This window comes from Haliaeetus leucocephalus, unplaced genomic scaffold (assembly GCF_000737465.1).
Source record: "Haliaeetus leucocephalus isolate CR32 unplaced genomic scaffold, Haliaeetus_leucocephalus-4.0 Scaffold406, whole genome shotgun sequence".
NCBI lineage: Eukaryota > Metazoa > Chordata > Aves > Accipitriformes > Accipitridae > Haliaeetus > Haliaeetus leucocephalus.
In genome coordinates, this window is record NW_010972842.1 from 4,949,907 (window position 1) to 4,971,966 (window position 22,060).

Here is a 22,060-nt window from a genome sequence, read left to right on the forward strand (position 1 = left end):
CGTGCAATGCCAAAGACACTGTTCATATTTCCTGCTGCTTCTATGCCAATAGATACGTTTATTTTGTTAAATTTATCACTACTCACCACCATTGTCCCTTGTTTACTGAAATATGCTATTAGCATTCATTCTTAGTATGAGTAAAGTATCTTTTCTATGTCTTTCCTATGTAAAAATTTCATTAATATGAGAGCTGTTGTTTCATGACACTTAGAGAAACAACTTCTGATGTATTTCAGTATATTAAAATTTGAATAGAGGAGAGGACCATGAAAGAGAGTGTTCTTCCCTGATTTCAGCACGGAGGGCTGCACTAATTCATCATGGCTAGGGCATTCCTTCCCACAGATCACTGTTGGCTTATCGCCTACAAAAAACTCTAGAGCTGGGGCGAAATACCCTCCTGTGTCCCCTGGGAGGTCATTACCTATGGATTATCCTAACAAGGTTAATGCAGAGCTCTTTAAGAAAAAGAGAGAGGGGCTACTGAGCAGAGTGGGGAAATGTGACTTCTTGAAGCAATGGGGCATTTAATTCTAGGTATCACTTCCACAGAGGCAAGAGACTGAAAGAAATTTCTAAGTTATTTCAAGAGACTTTAAAATTATTTAAATAATAAGTGAGAAGAGAAATGTAGAAATAGCATAAAGAAGACAATACTTCTTCTTAGCTCTCAAGGGAGTCATCTTACTTGAAATTTTTTCTTTTCCAAGAGTAGTTACAATGATCCAAATATGTAGATAAGACTGTATATTAAATGAAGAGCTAAAGAAGAACATTCTGAGTGTGTGACACACAGCTCACACACTACAGGAGTAAAGTCCACAACATTGCAGCCAAGAACAATAATATTTGGGATTTAAATTTAATTTAATTTTTAAATTATATTACTTCTGCCTGAATTGTAATATGCTCTCAGTGAAGTAATTTACATTTTCATTCATTGTTCTCGCTTGTCTTGTTTGATGCTGTATATTACTTGTTATATTACGCCCTTAGCGTCACTGTAGTGCAAATGAACAGTAGGACTGTAGAAAGTTTTGCAAGTCAGAGGTATTCAAAGGCTCCCAGCATATGCCCCGTGATTAACAAAAGCTTCGCATAAAGTGTTTGCCGTCTTTAGGTAAAGCAGGTACTTAATTAACATGATAGAACATACTAAAAATGAATTAATTAGTCTTCAATGGCCAGTTAATATCAACAAAGCTACCATTGGTCCTGTCGTAGCTAATAAACTTTTGGCCACCTAGAACTTCACAGACATCCCTTTGCTACAGGCTAGAAACTTGTTTGAACTTAGGGGCAGAGGTAGACATGATGTCCTCTAGCTCCTGACCTACACGCCCTCTCCCACTTCAGTCAGCCACTCCTAGTTAACAGCTTGTGGTATACAGCTGGTTGCATTCAACAGCAGCAGTTTACCTACGACAGTTTGTTAATTATAAACATATGAAAAAATTCTGGCTTGAAGATCGTAATCAGACCTTCGGCTGAAGTGACTGTGACAGTTTCAGATCCACACCAGTTTGAAACCATTCATTAAGCGGAGGTTACCACCTTGCTGGAGAAGCCTCCAGGATGGATTGGGTGCACATTCCTCACTCGTTTTGGGGCAAAGGCTGTTGACTCAGTAAAATAGCCACCTTGATAAGTGGGAATTTCAGGAGTGTGACTGCCTACATTACAGTAAACTGATGTTCAGGATGCTAGTCGATTAAACTTCCAAAACACTGTGCAGGACATACATTTATATAACTAAAAATTACCTGTTTGTGAGTGGTGAAAGGCAAGTGTGCATGCTATACTTAAAAATTGGAGCCAGCTGGGCCTGCAGATGCAATGTGATTCTCTCTGCACCAGGGAAGAGTGAGAAAAGCCATTAAGATATTGTCACGTTTATAATAATCAGAGTATGAGTCACCTCTAACGCTGATGGACAAGACTGAGGCAACAAACATTGATGAGAGACTTCAGTATTTAAATGAGAGTAACCTCTGTGTAGTGATACTGGCTGCTACTGTGTCCAAAGGCGTTTGAAGTAGGTGAAGAGAAATCCTCTACTGCACCTCTCCTCCTTCAGCCACAGTATGTGCTCTGAAAGTAAAAGAAAGAAATATTTCTATTAAACGTTTTAATTTAAACATGAACAAGAGAAAATAAAGCCTTGCCAAACAAGGGTTGTACCCATAATTTGTAAAGAGGAGAACTGTGATATTAACACCTTGACAAACTATCTCCTCTCCTAATCTATTCCTTAAATGAAGTTCCTAAGGAAAACTAATGTCAGCAGAACAGAAGATTAAAGCTGGTGCTGTTTAAAAGATAAAATAACAGGATACCTGATGTCACCAGTCAAATCTCACAAAGCAAGATTTTTCTTGGAACCTGAAATTACCAACATTAACCCCTTCCTAAAAAATTTTAAAAGATCCTCATGTAGCATACCCAGAAATGATTATGGAGACAGGCAGAAGCCGAGCAAAAACGCTGAGAGAAAAAACACTCAAACCCAAAATGTAATAGGCACGACTTTCCACTCTTTCAGGTTAGTGCAGTAATTTAGTCTTATGCAAATGGTTATAAACCAGACAAAACCCAGAGACTGACAGTGGTTTACTCTCATTTGCATCTCACAAGACCATGCAGAATAGGACCCTGCGTATGTGATGGACCCTATGGAATGGCATCACTCCATAGGAATTACTCTCTTTTAAACTGGTGCTTTGTAATGTGTAATGAATTAAAGCAAAATGGAACAATTTCTTGGGAAAAAAAAAACCTCACAAAATTTCTACGTACAGTTACTTGACTTTGGATTTTAAGATGTTACAAGCTTCCATTGATGCTTTTCCCACTGCTTAAGCATTTTCATGTTCTTTCTCATCTACTTGGACAAATGTCATATTGTACTATGATATCTGATTGAATTTAGCCAAAGAACTTTAGAAAATGGTTAAGTACATGTGTCTAGACCTGCCCATACAGATGACATGACCGAATACTTCTCATTCCCTAGATAGAAGTACAAAAGGATTAAATTTGTAAGACATTTTAAACAAAGTATTGCAAAAACATTAGCAGAGTTTAGTCTATACTGTAGTGTAGGAAAACAATATTAAAGTTCAGAGTAAAATGCTCAGGAGAAACAGCAACAAGAAAATAGTCTTGTTCTTTGAAGGCATTGTCCACCTCCCAGACTTCTAATGACTTAGCTGAGAACAAGTTAAACCACTGTGAGAAAAGGTTTCATAGTAAAATCTGAATTTCTTTCTATTTCTTTATGTCGATGTACAACTTGGTTAAAATCACAGCCTGCAGAAGGAATTCTGTGCTATTGCTGTTAGTTTCTTTTAGCTCACTTGTTACCCAGAGTATAGAGTATAGAAGTACCCAGCATACATCGTTTTTATAAACTTTCTTTATGACTAGATATGTTAAATTTAATCCTTCAATTTGCTTGCTTACAGATTCGTTACTGGGCTGCTCATGATAAAGAAGCAGCTGCACAGCGGGTACAAGTGAGCAATCAAGAATATTCAACCAAATTGGAAAACCTGAAGCCTAATACTCGCTACCATGTAGATGTTTCTGCCTTCAATAGTGCAGGTTATGGACCTCCCAGTAGAACCATTGATATCATTACCAGGAAAGCACGTAAGTAAATGGAGCATTAGGCTGAGCATAATGTCATGTACTTCATTACTGCATGTTGCATCATGTCAGTCATGTTTTCACATGTGGCTTCTCATTCATATACCCAACATTCTCCCTTTATGTGGTATTGGTTCTTTGAAAATTTCTACTAAGGCTCTCCTTCCTCTTTTTTGTTGCCATGTACAATGTGGCTATCTTACAAAAGGCTGTAAGGAGACTAAGATTTTAGGCTCCTAGGAGGGTCAGCTACAAGCTCAGATCAGGTTGCTCAGGGCTTTGTCCAGTTGGACCTTGAAAACCTCCAAGAACAGAGACGGCACAACCTCTCTGGGACACCTGTTCCACTGCCTGACTTTTTCTGACCATCTAATCTGAGTCTCTTTTAATCAAATTTGTGCCTTTTGTCACTCGTCCTCCTGCCGTACCACTTTGAAGAGCCTGGATCCTTTTTCTTGGTAACCGCCCTGTAAGAACAGACAGGAGGTTCTTGGGTCCCTCCAAAGCAGTCTCTTCTCCAGGGTGGACGAGCCCAGTTGTCTCACCCGCCCTTCACAGGGCAAGTGCTCCAGCTCCCCATCGGGTCGGTGGCCCTCTGCTGAACTCACTTCAGATTACCAGAGTCTTTTTAGTACTGGGAGGCCCAAAGCTGGACGTGATATTCCAAATGATGAACAATTCAGACCAGCCATTACTTAGGCAGCTATACACTGTCTTTCTGTTTAATCCATAGCGAGAAGGATTGTATGCTGATGATTAAAAAGTGACCAGTTGCCATTTGCATTTCATTAGCAGGAGGGGGAGCCAGGATCAGGCACCCTTGAAAAGTGAGTGATCTGAATCACACGCCATAACAGATTTCTGAATATAGCTCCTGACTTAATGATGATACCTAGCACTGACATACGCTGAGCAGTGTTCAATTAAGAAATACATCTTGTGTGTTTAAAACACACTTATATGGGCTAAAAATATGTACAACTAATTTGAGGATTTCTGTCAGTAAATACTGTATTGTGCAACTTGCACCTGCAAGGTTCATTTGTGTTGAATAAGACTCCATTTTATAAGCTTATTGTGTGAAATACAATTAATGGTTTCTGCAGTGGGGTACTCCTGTTTCTACTCAGTTAAATGCTGTAGAAATACCTTTAAATGGTTAATTAAATATTTAAGCTCAATGAATAAATATGACTTAAGCCACATTTCTGGGAGGTTCTGAACATAGTTGCATGCCAGCAAACACACATGGTCAGCAACATAGCGAAGGGTAATGTTGGCCACTTCCATTCTGGCAACACAGAAAGGCAAACCCACAAAGCAGCCACTGCACAAGCCATCCAAAATTGCCTGGCTGGAGCTGTAGCAGTTCATTCCAGGAAGGAGACTATCCCTTAATCAGGTAACGATCAGCCTAATTTCCCTTTTTACATTTCTACATGTCTTAATAAAAATGTCATTGAATGTTTATGAAATCTCATTAATGTGTACATTATACATGTGTTGCTTTTCAGCTCCAAGCCAACGCCCAAGAATTATCAGTTCTGTAAGATCTGGTTCAAGGTACATCATCACCTGGGATCACGTGAAGGCAATGTCAAATGAGTCTGCAGTTGAAGGATACAAAGTATGATCTATGGAAATTTTTTTTGTCTTTGTGTATGCTACATGAGGTGCATTGAATTTTTGTACCTAATCAGACTTAAACATGGTTGCATGCTAAAGATGAAGGGATCGTGCTCAGAGATCACAGACATCCAGTAGGCTTAGGGCAAAGCCAGTGGGCTTAGTCAATATGAGAAAACAGTGGGCCACTGAAATTCGTTTGGGCAGTAAGCCATATTATGGAAAAGTTGAGTGACTGCAGCGACCTCTTTTCCCATATGATTATATTTATTGTCTATTGGCTAAAAATAACTCTTAAAAATATTGTACACTTAAATGGTTTTTCCTTATACCAGTACGCGTTGGTCCAGCTTTCCTTCCCCATCTCCATGTGAGCCACGGTTCCTGGAACACGAGTTCTTTAAAGTCTGGGAAGGTACAGGAAGGGAAGGGACATGTAACCTTGTTAGATGCAATTACTCTATAACTAGAGCAAGTGTATATACTAACTATAGGGCGTATAGAAAGCTTCAGAAATTAATTCCTGTTTAACTTTGCTGCTCGCTTGGCAGTAAGAAAACTAGTATCACATTTTACATGTTCAAATTTTGCTTGAAGAGTTGAACTGCTTCCTGGGAATTGCTGACAGTGTTTCACAGAGATGATTGCAGAAGTGGTGGGGATCTTTTCTAAAGGCCCCACGAGACATATACCATCACATTTGCAATAGTTTAACATCATTGAGAGTTAATAATAAAATTAATAATTGTTTCATTTATGAAAATGGTAATAAATTTTATGTCAGAAAACCCAGCTGAGTTCGCAGATTTTTATTTGATGCTTTTTGCCACCCTGCATTATTATCCTCTATCATTTAATTACTTATTTCAAATGTAAGGGCTGAAATTATTTTTCAAAAGGAGGCATAGTTTTATAATAGATAAAACAATGAGGAAACATCCTGTCTAGATTCACCCTATGTAAAAATGGGAAAAGTAGTATCAGCCACCAAGTTTTGATATATATTGACTTCATGTATAAATAAAAACCTAATGCTTTTTCATTGACAGACTGTACATAATGTAACTGTGTTTTCATGGAAATGTAGCATTTCAATAACTATACTTACTATGACTTTTCTAGGTACTTTATAGACCAGATGGACAACATGAAGGCAAGTTGTTTTCAACTGGAAAGCACACAATAGAGGTCCCAGTCCCCAGTGATGGTGAATATGTTGTTGAGGTCCGAGCACACAGTGAAGGAGGAGATGGAGAAGTAGCTCAAATAAAAATTTCAGGTGAGCAGATAACTTCCCTTCTCCTTTCCCACACTCCGTGGAAATCTTGGACTGAATATTTTCCTCTTGCACACTATCCAGAGATGGGCACACCATTCCCATCCACAATTTGAGAGGTAGCTCTTCAGCAGTGACTGCACTGAGAATTAGAGTTTATCTTAAAATATTTTATTTCTGAAGACATAATGCACACAGGACACTTCAGCAGCAGTCCAGTTCAATCCTGGAAGCATTTCCAATCTTCCAAATATCAGACTGTTTCTACTGGTGCCCCCAGTTAGGCTGCCACTTCTAGTAGGGTCCTACAAGCATAACTACATGATGCAGGCGTCAGGCTCAAGACGTCAGCTTGCAATAATCCTATAGTTCCTAGCACTTGTTGCCTCTGTATCTTATTCCTTTGTCAACTGCTGCTGAGGGGAAAGTAACTGAAATGCAACATGCTCAACTTTAGAGTGGTCTGGTTGATTGGTAAAGAGGGGAAGGGAGCATGGCTCAGGCTGATTCAACTTGTGCTCAGTTTTGATGCTAAATAAGAGCTCAGGCATGGTCTGTACATCTCTTTCCTGTTAGTCTTGTAATTTAAGTAGTGCCTTCGCACACAGTGTATGAAGTAGAACATATGAATAAACATCAAGGACTTGGATAGTGTCTTTCCAAGGTTATGATTTAAACACTTGCATTGTATTCTTGTCTTTTTAATTAAGAAATGAACTTGGGAAAGAGTAAGGATTAAACATGAACAGTATTCCTGTCACACAGTCAGTGCAACCGTTGTTGTGTCTTTTAAAAAAAAGCAATGCCAATGCTATATTTTCTGTGTACTGTGAAAGAAGCTGCCCACTCCTAAAGGGGTGGACCTCCAATCTGCTGGTTTTTAGTAATACATACAGTTTATATCACCTAGTGTGAACTCTTGGGTATCACCATTTTTGTTTGTATGAACCATCTATTCCGCTCTTGATCAAATGGAATCTAGAGGTGGAGAATCCATCATTTGCCAGATATTTTGTTCTCATGGTTAATCACCTGCACTGTTGACATTTTTTTTTCCTATTTTTTTTCTCTATATTTATTTTGTTTGGGGGTCTGGCCATTGTTCCCTTTTATAGCTTTTGTCTAGATTAAAGCGTCTTTTTGTGCCTGATATGTTCTCCTCATTAAGAAATGTGCATATATATCTGTCAAGTTACTGATCAAATGCTAAACAGACTGAGCGCCTTGAATTTCTCCATGATAACATTTTCTTCAGGTCTTAAATAATTTCAATACCTCTTCTCTTCATCTCTCCAACTTCTGAGAATTCCTTTAGGACCATAGACACTAACTATATGCACTGTTTCAACTCTGCTGTCTGCAGAGATTGTCTCGCCACCCTACACTTACTACTCCCAGCATTATTCACGAAAGGCTTTCATTAGCCATTTATTTCCCTGCACTGAGCTATAAAATGGTGTTCATCTTGTTTGTCCAACACCAGCTCTAAATCCTTCCTGGAATCCCTGCTCTCCAGGATACAGAATCCCATCCTGATCTGTGTGGCGTGTCTGCTTTTTTCCTTGGTGTATAATGGCTACGGCAAAGCACAGTTGGTTTGAATGGCTTAAGTTCTCATGCTATCTGGATTTCTATATGAATGTGTTGTTGTCATTACTCTTTACTACTTTGCCATTTTGGTTCATGTACACAGTTCCTTATGTGTTTACTTCTAGTTTTGATGAAAATTATTGGATTGCATTCGGTCTGCTACTGTTCACTGTGGAATTACACTAGAAATTCAGTGTGACTGTTCTTCAATAATTGTGTTTTGAAATCTGCCAGTGACTGAATTCTTAATCCATTTAGCATACACTGTGTTAATCGTGTGTATCATTTTCCATGAGAATGTCTTGGGGTGCTAAGTCAACCACTTTACAAAAGTTGTCATACGTTGCGTTATATTGTCATACTGTGGGGGAATCACTTTTAACATATTTTATGAGCTGCAAAAAAGCTGAAGCAACTGCTATCTTTAGGACATGTCTTAGGTCATCTTTGTATCATACATAATCATCTAGCATCAGTGTGGTGCAAAGACCCTTTAGGTAGCAGCTGATCGATTACTTGCCGGACTAGAAGCAGAACCATCATGTCAGTACAACGTTGACCCCCCCAACGCTGATCAGTCTTGCCAGTAAGACCTGCCCCAGGTGTGCCCGTATGGAGTGAGCACCTCTGGGAGAGTTAGCACTCTACAAATGCTAGTTTGCAGAGTTTTGTGTTGCTCTGTCTTCCACGCTGCAGACAAGTTTTCAGCCATGACTTCTATGATACCCCAGCTAGACAGAGAAGGACTGTGCCTCTGGTGGCCTAGGTAGAGGCAGCATTCCCTGGATTCAGTTTGGAAAAGGAGATGAAAAAGGAGACAAAAGTCAGGGTAATCTCTTTGGAATACACAGTATACAGAGAATTGGGCAAGCATTTCAGGCTATTTCCCAGCTCAAACTATGCTTTTTCCAGAGAGCAGGATGAAGTGTAGTTTTAACACCTACACGTGGCAAATTATGTCTGCTAATTTTTATTCTTAAGGAAATTTTCCAGTAGTGCAACAGCGTTTAGAATAATTGCACAAGAAGGGTGATAGAGTGGTGAGAAACTTTCAAGTAATGGTGATTTTTCTCAGACACTTGCAAAGAAGAGAAGTTTGATAGTAATGTGTGTTCTGGTGGTCGACTGGCCAAAATGGAACTTATGTAAGTTTACAGAGAGATGTAAACAATAGCTAAGGCAAAACATAAGGCATCTTATCAAATGCAAGAGGACCATTGCCTTACCTGACCTTTAGGCATCTGATTCCAGAGTTTGCAAACCAAATTAATTTCCTGCCTAAGTCAATGGGGAGAATTAAGCAACTAGGGCAGGGGTTCAAAATAGTCTGGGTGCTGCCCAGGAATGACCACATCTTAAGCAAACTGGAAGGCTGTACTGAAGAGAGAGGAATGTCTAGAAAAACTATGTGTCTTCCAGATTGGTGTTTTCTTGCTGTTCAGTGGGTTTCAAATCCAAAGTAATCTACATAATACACCTGAGTTAAGTCTAAGCTCCCATTATAATCAGTTGTCATCTAGGGTGTAATTCAGAAGCTTAAACAAAACCTGTAGCATTTGCGATGCCCCCAATTACCAGGGACATCCACACAATGCTGGCAGGCATGACATGATCTACAGGGGACCTGAGGTCTTCTGGATCAGCAGCTGGAGGCCAGACAGGACACCAGAAGACATCTTTTGGCCTAGATTTCAGGTGTATGAATTCCACCTATTTGCAAACCAAAACCATTTCCTTGATTTGTGTGGCTGCTGTTGCTGTCCTAGGCTACCATGTTGGCAGCCTGTTGTAGATGTACTCTGAGCAATTCTTAGCACTTGCTGAATTAGGTCTGAATTAGGTTTAAGTACAAGAACATCTAGTTCAGGAACCCTAACTGTCCTTGACGTCTTAACTTATGTATTAAAAATACAGCACATTTTAACTAACAAAATTACGTTTGAAAGTCAAATGTAAAAGAAACTAGAAATATATGTTCTTTCTAGATCAACCCCTTGTCTAAGGGAGAAGCTTTCTTTTATGTTTTCCTCATCCTCTTCCTTCTCACAGAAAACCGAGTCACATGCTGAAGAGGGAGGCAAATGTCCTACAGCAACTTTGCTCTCATATAACCAGTCAGCTTCCTACAGGATACACGGTTTTAGTTGAGAATGATATAAAGGAAGCTTACCAAATACAGCCATCTCACATGCATTTCTTTTTACTGAAGATCTTGAAATATAAGTACTTATCATAAAATCACTTTCTGTGTATATGCTGAGCTGCATTTCAGCATACAGCTATAATCAGTGTAAAATACATTCATGAACTGTTGTATTTTATTGGCTAGTGCCTGTTGTACAGTTAGAGGTTTGGGGATATTTTTCAAGCCCATTATAGTAAATTAATGAGCTACACAATTTAAAATTCATTCTTGAGATACCGCAACCAGCCGAAGATTGGAACTACTTGTTTAACCAAAGGAGTTTCAGTAGCTAATAATAGGCTTATCGGTTTTCTTTGAAATATATTAACTATTTTAAAGGCTGAGATTTATTTTTTTTGTCTCTTGCATGCTTTTTGAATTGCCGTGCTTTGTCATAATGCTAGTATTAATGTAATCAAAGCAATCTTGCAATCAGTAAGAACTAAAACCATATGGTGCTTGGTTCTTTTCTCACTTCACTTGTGTAACTGCACTGGCCTCAATGCAATTGATTTATGCCAGAGTAAGGAAAAATAGAATCAAGCTCTCAAATTTTAAAATTTCATCTGGGGTGGGGGGGAGAGGGGAGGGTAACTTCTGATTTGGGAAAATATTGGAAAAAAGGGAAGATACCATGCCCCTTCACCTTCAAACATGAAATCAGGTTAATGTCTCAGTTTAAATATGGACAAAGAATAATTTATGTATTGTATATGCTTATAGCAAGAGAATAAAATTACAGCTTCTCTGTGTTCACTGCAGACATATATATACACATATGAATTCCATTTGCCAGAGGCATGTTTTAGGATCCTGAAAAAGTATTTACTTTGAAGCATAGCTTTTTCAAAGGAAAATGCAAAATTTTTGCCCGTAGTAACTCATACAAACATTTTAATTATTTTATCTTTTTTTTTTTTATTATTATATAAAGGGGACATTAATATTTATTGCATATATTAGTATCAAGTAAATCAGGTGATCATTCACTTTTCATGTGGTATAATCAAAATCTTTTTATCTTAATTTGAAAATGTCAATCTGTTGCAAAGATGGCTGTAGTAATAAGAAAAGAGGAGAACACAGGTAAAATTCATAAGGAATGCTGATGAAAACAGTCCTGTAACTGGCATGACAGTCCTCCCTTACTGATCTTGGAACTTACTATTCATCTGTGACGAGAATGTCGCAAAAAGCTTCTACTGAACTAAAAATACATTTCCAAAAGAGGTCTCCTCTAAAAGAACAGTAATTTTTACAATGCATTTGCTGTTGTCTCATGGCTTGAAACTTAAGTAGAAAATACTCAGAATACCCTCTAACCTGGTACATAAATCTGCCTAAAAAAACATATTAGGTTCTCTGGTATATCTCTTGATTTTCCTTCATCATCACATTTCATTTCATCACAGTTCTGATTTATTGGTGCTGCCTCCTTCCAAGCCTTACTTTGACAACTGAGGTTTGACAGTTCTGTGCATTACAGTGTATTCAGTGCTAGAACAAACATTTTCTTGAAAAGCCGTATTCTCCTTAATTGCAGTTTCTTCTCTTTTTCTTATATTCGAACTCAACAGTAGGACAGACTGCAGAAATGTTTTCGTATCTAGTTACGTTTTCTTAGTCTGCATTATCCTATGATAATCCCAATGCTGTTTATTTTGTCAGTTGTGTTTATTTATATGGCAAAGCCTGGATACACACAAAGTGTGAATATGACAAAATTTCATTTTTAGCTATAAGGCTTCTAACTAAGCTGTGCTGTGGTTGTTGACAGGCTCTGTGGCTAGAAACTGGATGTGTGCGCACATGCTTGGAACACAACAGAGGTTTAAGAGAACAGTATCACACAAAACAAGAGCACGTTGCTCGTTATCAGAAAATACTGACCAGACAAGAAACCGTAGTTGCTATCCATCAGAAAACAGAAAAAGGCCACTGTCTGGAAAAGAACTGTGTCGCTTCCCCCTGCTTTCATCTTCAGTCCGAGTTGCCACATTCCTGTCTGCGGGAGCTTGGGAACTGCCTGCAGAATCCCCACTGATGGCTATTGCTTGGTCACATGAAGGCATGAGAACTCCGCAGTGCTTTTAAACATTAGCAAAAAGGAAATCTATGGCAACTTCATACACTTTGTTACATGTTTTAACTTGTTAGATGTTGGAGATTTTGCCGGCTATCCCCAAGCTTGCAAGAATGTTGTAGGAAGGTGTGACTGTCACGGAAAACATACGTTCTTGTTGGAGCTAGGAAAGTAAAGATACTGAAGATACTAAAAGATACTGAAGAAGGATACTGTAAAAGTACAGGGAAAATCAGTGAAGGTAACACAGCTCTGGAGTGAATTCTGGGTGAGGTGTGTGAGAGAGGCAAGGAGTCTTCAGCTAGAGTAGGGTAGTCATGAACAATTTGGTAATTGCAAGAGGTAAGTAGGAAAAGATTATTCACTTTTCTTCACATTATAAGAATGACAGTACTCAGTAAAATTAGCAGGCAGCAGATAGAAAACTATCCAAGTTACGCTCTTTTGCATGGCACAGAATTAAACCGTGGACCTTCCTGTGACAGGATGTTGTGCAGGACAAAGTTATAAATAGAGGCTTGGTCTATCAGCCCTCATTTAAAACTGTGTCCTATATTCAGCCTTTGACTCAGGAGCTACTGAACAGAAGCGACAAAGTAGCTCAGGAGCTACTTTGACACAAGTGGGAAAGAATATGAGAGGAAAATCACATTCTGCATGGTATGATTTTTTTTTTTTCCCTTTCCACTGCATCTGTTACAGACCACTGTTGGAGTCGGTGTCCTGAGCTAGAGAGGCCTTTGGTCAGACTCACTAAAGCTGACCCTATGCTCCCAGCTTCAGGAAAGTGGACCATGAAATGCCTGAATAATATTTAGTTGATGGACAAAGAATTATTTTCTTCTTCTGAAACCCTTAAATACTTTCTTTACTGTTTTCAGCAGCTTGAATGTTACCCACCAAACAATGACTGACTTTTAAAATGTTTAAGGAGAAAAATAAAAATAAATGTTGGTTCACTGTGCAGTCGGAAATACCTCTTAAAAATTCAGCAAGATTTTGATTGCCACTGTTTCAGTAGGACCATCAATTCATCAGTGAATTAAAGGTCTCACACTGAAATTCAGTTTGGCTGAACTACTCCATTAATTTATCCAGTCGTTGAGACATATCGTACAGGTACTTTCAGTGTTCTTATTACACCAGCACAGGAACACTGTACTCCTTCCCTTTTATTAAACAAAATGCTTGGTATTTTATATTCATTGTACTCTACCATTAGAAGATGGAAAAAATCCAAAAGATAGTTATTTAACTCTCTTACGCTTAAATGTAGCAACATAGCAAAAATAGCCCAGAAAAAATCACATAGCTCATAGAGTGAATGCCAAGATTAGTATTTTGCTTTAATAGTGCAATCCCTTTGATGCATAATGATTTAATTTAATACAAATGCATATTCTGCTTTCACCTCTTGGTAGGACATGTAACTATTGAACTATATTTATACAGTATTTTTAATTGCTTTGAGAAATCAAAGCCAGCCAAGTAGTGTTTAGAGTGATTTAAAGTAATCTTTGGAAGAGTCTTCTCATTACTTTTTTTCCCCTTAATAATCTAGAGAGGATTGCAGACATGATCACAGGGGTGAAGGAATGAAGAAGGGAATACTTTCTAGTCATGACAATTCTTACATGTTTTAATTTTCAGTAGCAAGACGTGAAACTGCCTTATTCAAATCCTTGCGGTATTTTTCAGTTCAGCGGTTAACAATCTATCTCACTTTTTATGGGTGCCTTGGGGTGGTGGTGTACTCATACCTCTCAGTTTTATGCACCTAACCTAGCCAGACTCCTTTCCTTCTTGGCAAGGAGAGTGATTCAGAAGACCTAGGTTAGATGTCTGCTGTAACACACCTTTTGATGAAACCTCGCTCTTAAGAGAACAAAACCCAGTGATCCTCTGACAAAGGCAGCAGTGATAGTCTTCCAGTTACTTCAGTGGCAAAGTCCGAGGGACTTCAGCAACACTCTTCGGTAATACGGAAGGTGCACAGCTCTTTAATTTAGTATTAAGGAAGTATCACAGAGTCTAGGTCCTTTAATAACACCAAGGTTTAGCATGGTGGAGAGGGGCTATCCAACAGAAGCACATAACTGTATAAAGAGCGGTTACAAAGATGATGAAGCCAAAGTCTTGGTCATGGCAGATGATAAAACATAGGGCAGTGGCCAGAAATTGCAATTTGGGAGGTTCAGGCTGGACATTAGGAAGAACTTCACCCAGAGCGTAGTGCAGCACTGGAGCAGGTTACCCAGACAGGCTGTCCAGTTTTTGTCTTTGGAGAGTTCTGTGACTCAGCTAGGCAAAGCTACGGCTGACGACATCCAGTGTTGGCGACAGTCCTGATATGAGTTGGAGGTCAGACTAGACAGCCCGAGTTACAACCAGGTGCAACCAGGCATTTTGCGCTCCTGCGAACTGTGTAACTTCCAAACTTGAGATCAACTGACAGTACATTAAATGATAAATGTTTCATTAGAAGTACAGTTTGTACTGTGATTATTTGGCAGGTTTGTATTCATGTATAAATAGATTTGTTACTACAGATATGAGGAGTAGATAAAATCACATATTTGCTAACTTGAATTTATCGTTTAAGTGCCAGTGACCATACAAAATACTTGTATTTTTGCCCTCTTTGTATATATCGATAGATTTAGATATATTAAATAGTGCATCTTATTACATACTGAAATGCTCCATGCTCTTTTCAGAATACTTGAAGGACTTCAATGTCAAAGTGTTCTTGCCTTTAAAGATCAGTGCCATCTATTTTACTTTCACCGTATTCCAGAGCCTGTTCATAGAAGCAAGCGATGGAGAGTTGACAACAGAGTTCTTAGAAGTAGGCACTGTAGGCGCTACCTGGTCTGTCTCCTGTGCCTGTTCAACATCTTTACATTAAGTGGGAAGGAAAGGAGGAATATTACTTCTGTCAAAGTAGGAAATGTCAGAAGGATCCTTCATCTAAGTTCATGTGAATGTTTCAAAGTATCACATTTGGTGCTTGTGGCTCTAGCTATAGAGTGGCTGAAGTAAGAATTTTATCAGGAGATAAATTCTAACAGAAGATCAATTTGAAAATTTCGTCTCCAGAAGCATGAAAATCTTGATTTTTTGCTTTTCAACTCCTAGTGTTTCTAAATCAAGGCTGTGAGCCATTTTAGAAGGTGTGTTTTAGAAAAATCTATCTTCCTAGGCTCAGTACAGGAGAAACTAAGTAAAAGGCTGCTTAAACTGTATTGTATGTGAAGCAATATTTAGATGATATAGGATATACATTAAAAGACATAACAATCCTTCTGTGCTTGAATTCTGTAACTCAGCATTATTTTCTAATACTGCTGAGCAGACATAAGTGAAATGTAGAATTTAATGTGGCAGCGTAAGTCACTCATCTGAACAGATGAGCAGCTGTTTAAAGCTGGGTTTAGGCACTGCTGTCTCATTTAGATATTATCTGTAAAAAAATGTTTCCCTCATTTATTTCCACATGAGAAGATTTTGTCTCTCTCCCTAAAACAAGTATTTCATTAATTTCTAGGTTATTATTTTCTATAATAATAGAACCCAGTGATGGGTTGTTTCAAATCTTTTTCTGACATTACACAGTATGGAGGTAAAAAGCTTTATCTGACTATAAAGGAGGTGTTTGCACTCAGTTACAATGGCTGTTAGTACTTCTGTATCAGGACACTAAAATGTAAAATGATGTGCTCAGCTGGAGGGGAGTGCAGTACTAATCACAGCCTTTTCCACATGTACCTACGAAGTCCTCACAATGCGAAAATTACTTTGTCAGAAAACCAGATGGAGTCGCCAGCAAATGTATCAAACTAGGAACTATTTCTACACTAGCCCCCTGCTCTTATTTTTTTGTGTGTTCTTGCTAGTTTCTACCTTCATCTGTTTCTCCTTTAATTTTACCTTTGTTTGGAACTGGCCAAATTGGAGCCTTCCCAGTAGAGGTTCTGTATTAACCAGTATGCCTTTTCTCTGGTTTATGCAGCCTATGCGGCCCTCTAAGATGCTTTATCCTGCCTATTCCTCTCTGTCTTCTTTACCAGAGATCTTGCTACCCAGCTACCTTGGAAGATTGTACATGAAGACTGTATAGCAAATGTCCAGTTTCATGAGTGTGAGCCCTGCACTGTACATGCTGTGCAAGTCTTGTGGCATGCAGCGGAGGGATGTCATCCAGCCTGTTGAGACTGAGCGCTTCTACTCTTGTAGAAGCTGAGGGCATCCTTCTTCGTCTTCTGATGTGTGAGCCAGCCTACAGGCTGAAAGATGAAGATTTTCAAGACAGGCTTTTAACGTGCCTCAGTATTTATACGTGCCACATTTGTTCCCAGGAACACAGAAATTCCAAAACTATAGTATTTTTCCCATTAGTTCACCACCATTTTGCACCTGAAGAGTTTCTGCTGTTCGCCCATTGTACCGCGTGGTTGTTTAAGTGTGGACTATTTGCAATATATACATCAGGTGTATACTTGGGGTGAATTTACTTGCAAAAAACATTCAGAAATCCCTATTTTCTTGACCAAGGAGGAGTAGGTTCCTCACTCAGAAATCCCCAGACATGCCAGCTGGCCAAAGAAGATCTGTCCTTTTTCTTCTTTTCAGGGTTACAGTGAAACTTTCTCTTCTGACCTCCCATTTTTTTCCTGAAAAATTAGCCCTTTTTGATGAAAAACCTGTCAATGACTCCCTCAGAGGATGATTAAATTCCTCTGAAAGACGACTGTCAACCATAATTTCTGAGGCAATGCAGAATACATTTATGTGGGAACATTGACAGCCAAGTGTCTTGCCACACCAGACAATCACTGTAATCACAGATAAGCTTTTCTATAGGGGTGAGCTATCAAAACTTGCTCCAAGCTGCTCCTGCTGCTTCAGCAGGCAGTTCCCAGCAGTGAACACCTCGTCCTAGCTGAGTACACGATTCAGCCTTACTCGTCCTGGCAGTACTGCTGGTGCTGCTGGGGAGCCAGTTTGTCTGGAGTGACCACTCAAAACCGGAGAGACAGGGCAGATGCTGAGAGGTATGACAAGCCTTTAGGTCGTATAAGTGATCCTGAAACTCATAAAATTCGTGTGAAGTACAACTACAGCTGTTGCCTGGGTCACAGGAGGACCTCCACAGTTGTTCTTGCTATTATTTGTTGAGTATGCTGCTTTAAAAGCGTACGTTTTAAAAATATTACCTGTGGTCTTCTACTTAACTCTCCATGCAAAAGAATCTGTAATGAACATTAACATACATGAAAGGGAAGAGGTATCTGAGAAATAATCTACATTTATTGACAGATAAGTAATAGCCCACCAACTGAAAATTACCTTATTTTCCTCAGAGTCCAAGGCCTCTTTTCATTTTGGCAGCCCAGGTCTGTAGCAGGGCCAGAGTCAATGGAAAAGAAGCCCCTGCTGCTGCCTGCCAACACTGCCAACACACCAGGTACCGTTGCCAGAACAAAACAAAACGTTTACTTGACTCTAACATATGGATTTTCAAGTAGGAGAAGACGGACTAACACCATGGGGTGGACAAACCACCCAGACCATCAGCAGCTCTTCAAATACATTTTTAAAGTTCTCTCTCTTTTCCTTATAATAGTTTTAAAGCTGTTCCGCAGATGCACAGCAAACCTTAACACGGCACAGAGCATGGGCAGATGCACAGACAGCATTATTTCCATCCTATACATCTACTTTGCTGCAAAACAGTAATTCACAGGGTTGTGAATTACTCCATAGCACCTTTCTTGAAAGGTTTATGGCACAGGCAAGAGGAAAATTTCCTCGTGCCCGAACAAAGGTATTCCTAGACAAGGGAAAGTTGGACCCATGACTTAACAATGATGCCAGTGATGCAAGATAAGCATATTCTAATTAGTTCAGTTATTTTCCATTTACCATGAATAGGGTTAGCAGAATTTGAATTACGTCAGCTGATACTACCTGTTTCTTTTGCAGTAGTCTTTCATGAAGACAGTATTTCCAGCTGGGACAACTGGAATTTCTTTTCAGAAGCCAGCTGACAGAACTACAAACCCACCCACTTCTTTTATGCAGTTTAGTTTAACCTGAAGAAATTACATTTCCTCCCTTCTTGCTTTTCTGTTCTACCTGGGTAAATATGAAAACACTCAGAAAACAGATACTAATGAAGCCTAATAGATGCTAAAGAAACTAACAAATGGAGCAGGCAAGAATCCCGTCTTTTTCAGGTGGCCTAATTTTTTCCCAGAGAAGTGGACAAGCTTAGTTAGAAGCAAGGACAAACAGAATATGAGAAGGCTTTGCATTTACCTTTCTTAAAGTAAAAAGGAGAGATATAAAAACAGACAGCCCCGGGGGTTGATTGGTCCTTGGATCCTGGACCAAAAGCATAATATTATTTACAGGAAAATGGGTAGGAGTTCTTTCAGAAAAAAGGAATCTGTTTTGCAAAACAGACACAAAGGCAGACTTATTTCTTAACAAGTTACAAAATTTATGTTACAAACTTAAATCCTTTATGAATCCTATAAAATACCAGTCCTGGTAAGAAAAATTTCCCTTTTCCTTACTCTTACTGAATGTATAATAAGCTGTATGATGAAAAATGTGTTGCAGCGACCGTATCATTCAGATAGCCAGTCTGCATCTACCTGAACAATTTGTGCAGCACGAGAGGAGTGGATCTGTAGAGAGAAACAGCGGCGTTGAAGATCCAGCTCCAGCCTGTGTGCTCATGTCAGGTTTTACTTTGCACTACCTCCAGTCCAGTCCTGCACAGGGTATCCGAGACAGCTGCACAGTGTGAAATAAACCCCAGTAAAGGGGACGGCTGAGATACTTGCTTTAAAAAAACACTTCTCAAACTAGAAGAGTCATGTAGACATCCCCCTTGATGTTCAGTACCTGGAAACTAAGAAAACTGATGTCATTTAATGCAAATTAATTCTTGAACAATCTTTCCTGACAACAAAAGCAGAGAAAGAGTTTTGCCAACAGGATCGGCTCATGATTAGCCAAGGAATAGCTTGTAGTTTGTGTATGTTGGCAGGGCAAACACTTTCCCACTGAGAAAGAGAAGTTACTCACATATGACAGCTTCACAGATGACCAGTAACTAATCTCCTGGTTCACAGATCTGATGAAAGTAAGATTTCTGAACAGGCCTCTAGATTTTTTCTTACAATCTGGTGTAAAAAGGTACTGGTGTTGGGAAAAGGCCCAAAAATGTCATATCTTAAAGATAAGTAACATTTAAAGAAAATAATGACGTATTTTTAATAACAAATTGTTACAGAGGCTTGGGAAATACATCAAAGTCTGAACTGTTTTAATCCCTGTTTCATTTAGGCATTAAATTGATTTCATTTCTTTTGGGCATAATAGGAAGAGTGTTGCGTACTGTTCAAGATGTCGGTAAAATCTAGGATCTCCATTCAGAAGTGTAAAAGATTTCATCCCCGACTTTATGTGATTGAGGTGGCAACACAGAATTTAAAATACAAATAGAAAGCTGCGGATTAGTGGGACTTTACCAGGAGTTCCTGTGGTACGTAGAGATTATGCTGAAGGAAAACCCATCCAGCAGTTGTTCTCTTCATTTACTGAGATAAACAGCCACTTGTGAGAAAGGCTGCTGAGAATAGGAGACAGGAGAAAAGTTAGGTTAACAGCACGCATCCCATACAAATTGTATTTGATGTTAAGCTATGTTCTGAGTATATGTTTCTGTAGATAGTTTAGTCCTAGGCTTAAAAATATAAACTACAGGAACTCTATAGCAGACTGTAGTAAGGCCTCCATGGGAATGCTGTAAGATTGCACAACTTTTGCTTGGGGCTGTTGGGAAAAAAAGCAAATTTAAGGTGTGTGTTTCATTGTTTGTTGGAAAGAAATGAGGACTTTTGATATGAAGTCCACACATAGTGTATTAGAGTGGTAGTTAGGTTCTGATTTGGTTTTGGCCTTGACTTTGCTGACTGTAGTTTGCAAGTGCATGTGCACTGGATATGCAAGATTCTGGTTGAGAGGAGAGATCCCACATTATAACACTGAGGTGAGAATGAATCCTTAGGTGCTAAATATGTCCAGCTCATACCTGGCCAGACCTCAGCAGGAGCTTAATAATTCTTCTCTTTTAATTTACATCCACGTTTATTTGTACATGTTCATTAAGTCTTTATCTGGCATTTCTCTAGTTTTTAAAGGTTGTTAAAACTGACAGATCACAATTGCATTACTGCACAGAATTAAATCTTGTAGTCTGTATTCAGGCAAAACTTACATTAATTTCCATTCGTGAGCTGCAGGAGTCTACTGGCTGTCATGCACTGGTGAATGGTGTTTCCAGTAAAGTATGGTTCCTGACATGTGGGTCAGTAATCTAACAAGAAAAAAGAAGAGGTGATCTGTTTAATGTGCATTTGTCCTCCTAATGTTCTGTTAATGTGCTGTCATCTAAGGGTAGGATTTGCTTCACTGCAGAAAGCTGTTATACGTACCTCTGCAACAGCGCCTAAACCTTGTAAGGAACTGCTGTAATGGGGTGAATTGCTAACTATTAATTCTGGAGCCAGTGAGCACATCTCAGGGCAAGATTTATTATTCCTTTCTCTTTGTAGAATAGTTACATGCAGATAGAGATTTCCTCATACTTGCTCATCATTCAGTGTCACTCGGCAAACTTTTCTTCATGTTTTCCTTCATTAGAAGCATTCAAAATGTGAGTTTAGTTGTGTCTTTCCAACTGCATTATCCTGGTCTGACAAAGGCAGAATACATTTTCTGTGGATATTCTTAAATATGAAATCTGGATTTTTTTTTTCCTATGGCTATTATTCATTCATTAAGAACCACAACTTTGATATTTAGGGATAAAGACTACAGAAAAGATGAACGTGTCTCATAAATCACTAAAAAGGACAGATAAATAGACCCCTGTACTTTCACAGTTGCCAAAATATGCAGTTGTTATGTATGAGAATATATTTGAACATAGATTCATGTTCATTTTAAGCGTAAAATTCCTCTGTGGATACTTAAAGCAATCTTCCAATATTTTCCTTAATTTTATCTTTTGCTGAGGTGGCTATACTGCTTCCTATGGAAAAACATAGTATTCATAGAAATGTACTTTTTACAGCTGAATTGAGCTGATGAAGAAGGATTGGTAGGTCTCTTGTCTTGGTTTTCCAAGTGCTTGGATATCAGAAAGGACTTAGGAAGAAAGCATCCCTAGAGCAGTAGGGGGAAGGGTGGGAATGGGAGCAGAGAAGAGTTTTGAGGTGTCAGAAGCAAGAGAAAAAGGGTGGAGTTTAGTATGGGAGACACGGAAGAGATTGGAGCAGCAGAAGGACTTGATTTGAGTGAGGACCAGGGTCAGGAGGAGTGGGGTGGTGGGTGGACCTGGAAAGAAGGGGGACAATAAGAGAAACATGGCCGAAATTGAAAATAAATTCTGTGGGGAAAGCTCTAAAATTCTGGCTTCATGGCAGATGTTGTGGACTTTCTCCCTGGTGGAACAATGGAGAAATCAGGGTCATGTAAAAATACTTGTTTCTACCTCCTGTGGTAGAAACAAGACGGGAAATAGTTGTCTCCATCTTGGAAACTGTCTTCCGAATATATCCCTGGTGGGGTC

General features: G+C 39.0%; 1 protein-coding gene across 1 annotated transcript in view; it reads left to right on the top strand.

Moving 5' to 3' along the window:
- Positions 1 to 22,060, top strand: part of CNTN1 (contactin 1) — a gene marked incomplete at its 5' end in the record, with an annotated part of 79,498 nt that overhangs the window by 52,431 nt on the left and 5,007 nt on the right. The window contains 3 exon segments of the mRNA XM_010574053.1: positions 3,468 to 3,654; positions 5,166 to 5,278; positions 6,400 to 6,556. Coding sequence (XP_010572355.1) covers positions 3,468 to 3,654; positions 5,166 to 5,278; positions 6,400 to 6,556 — 457 coding nt within the window.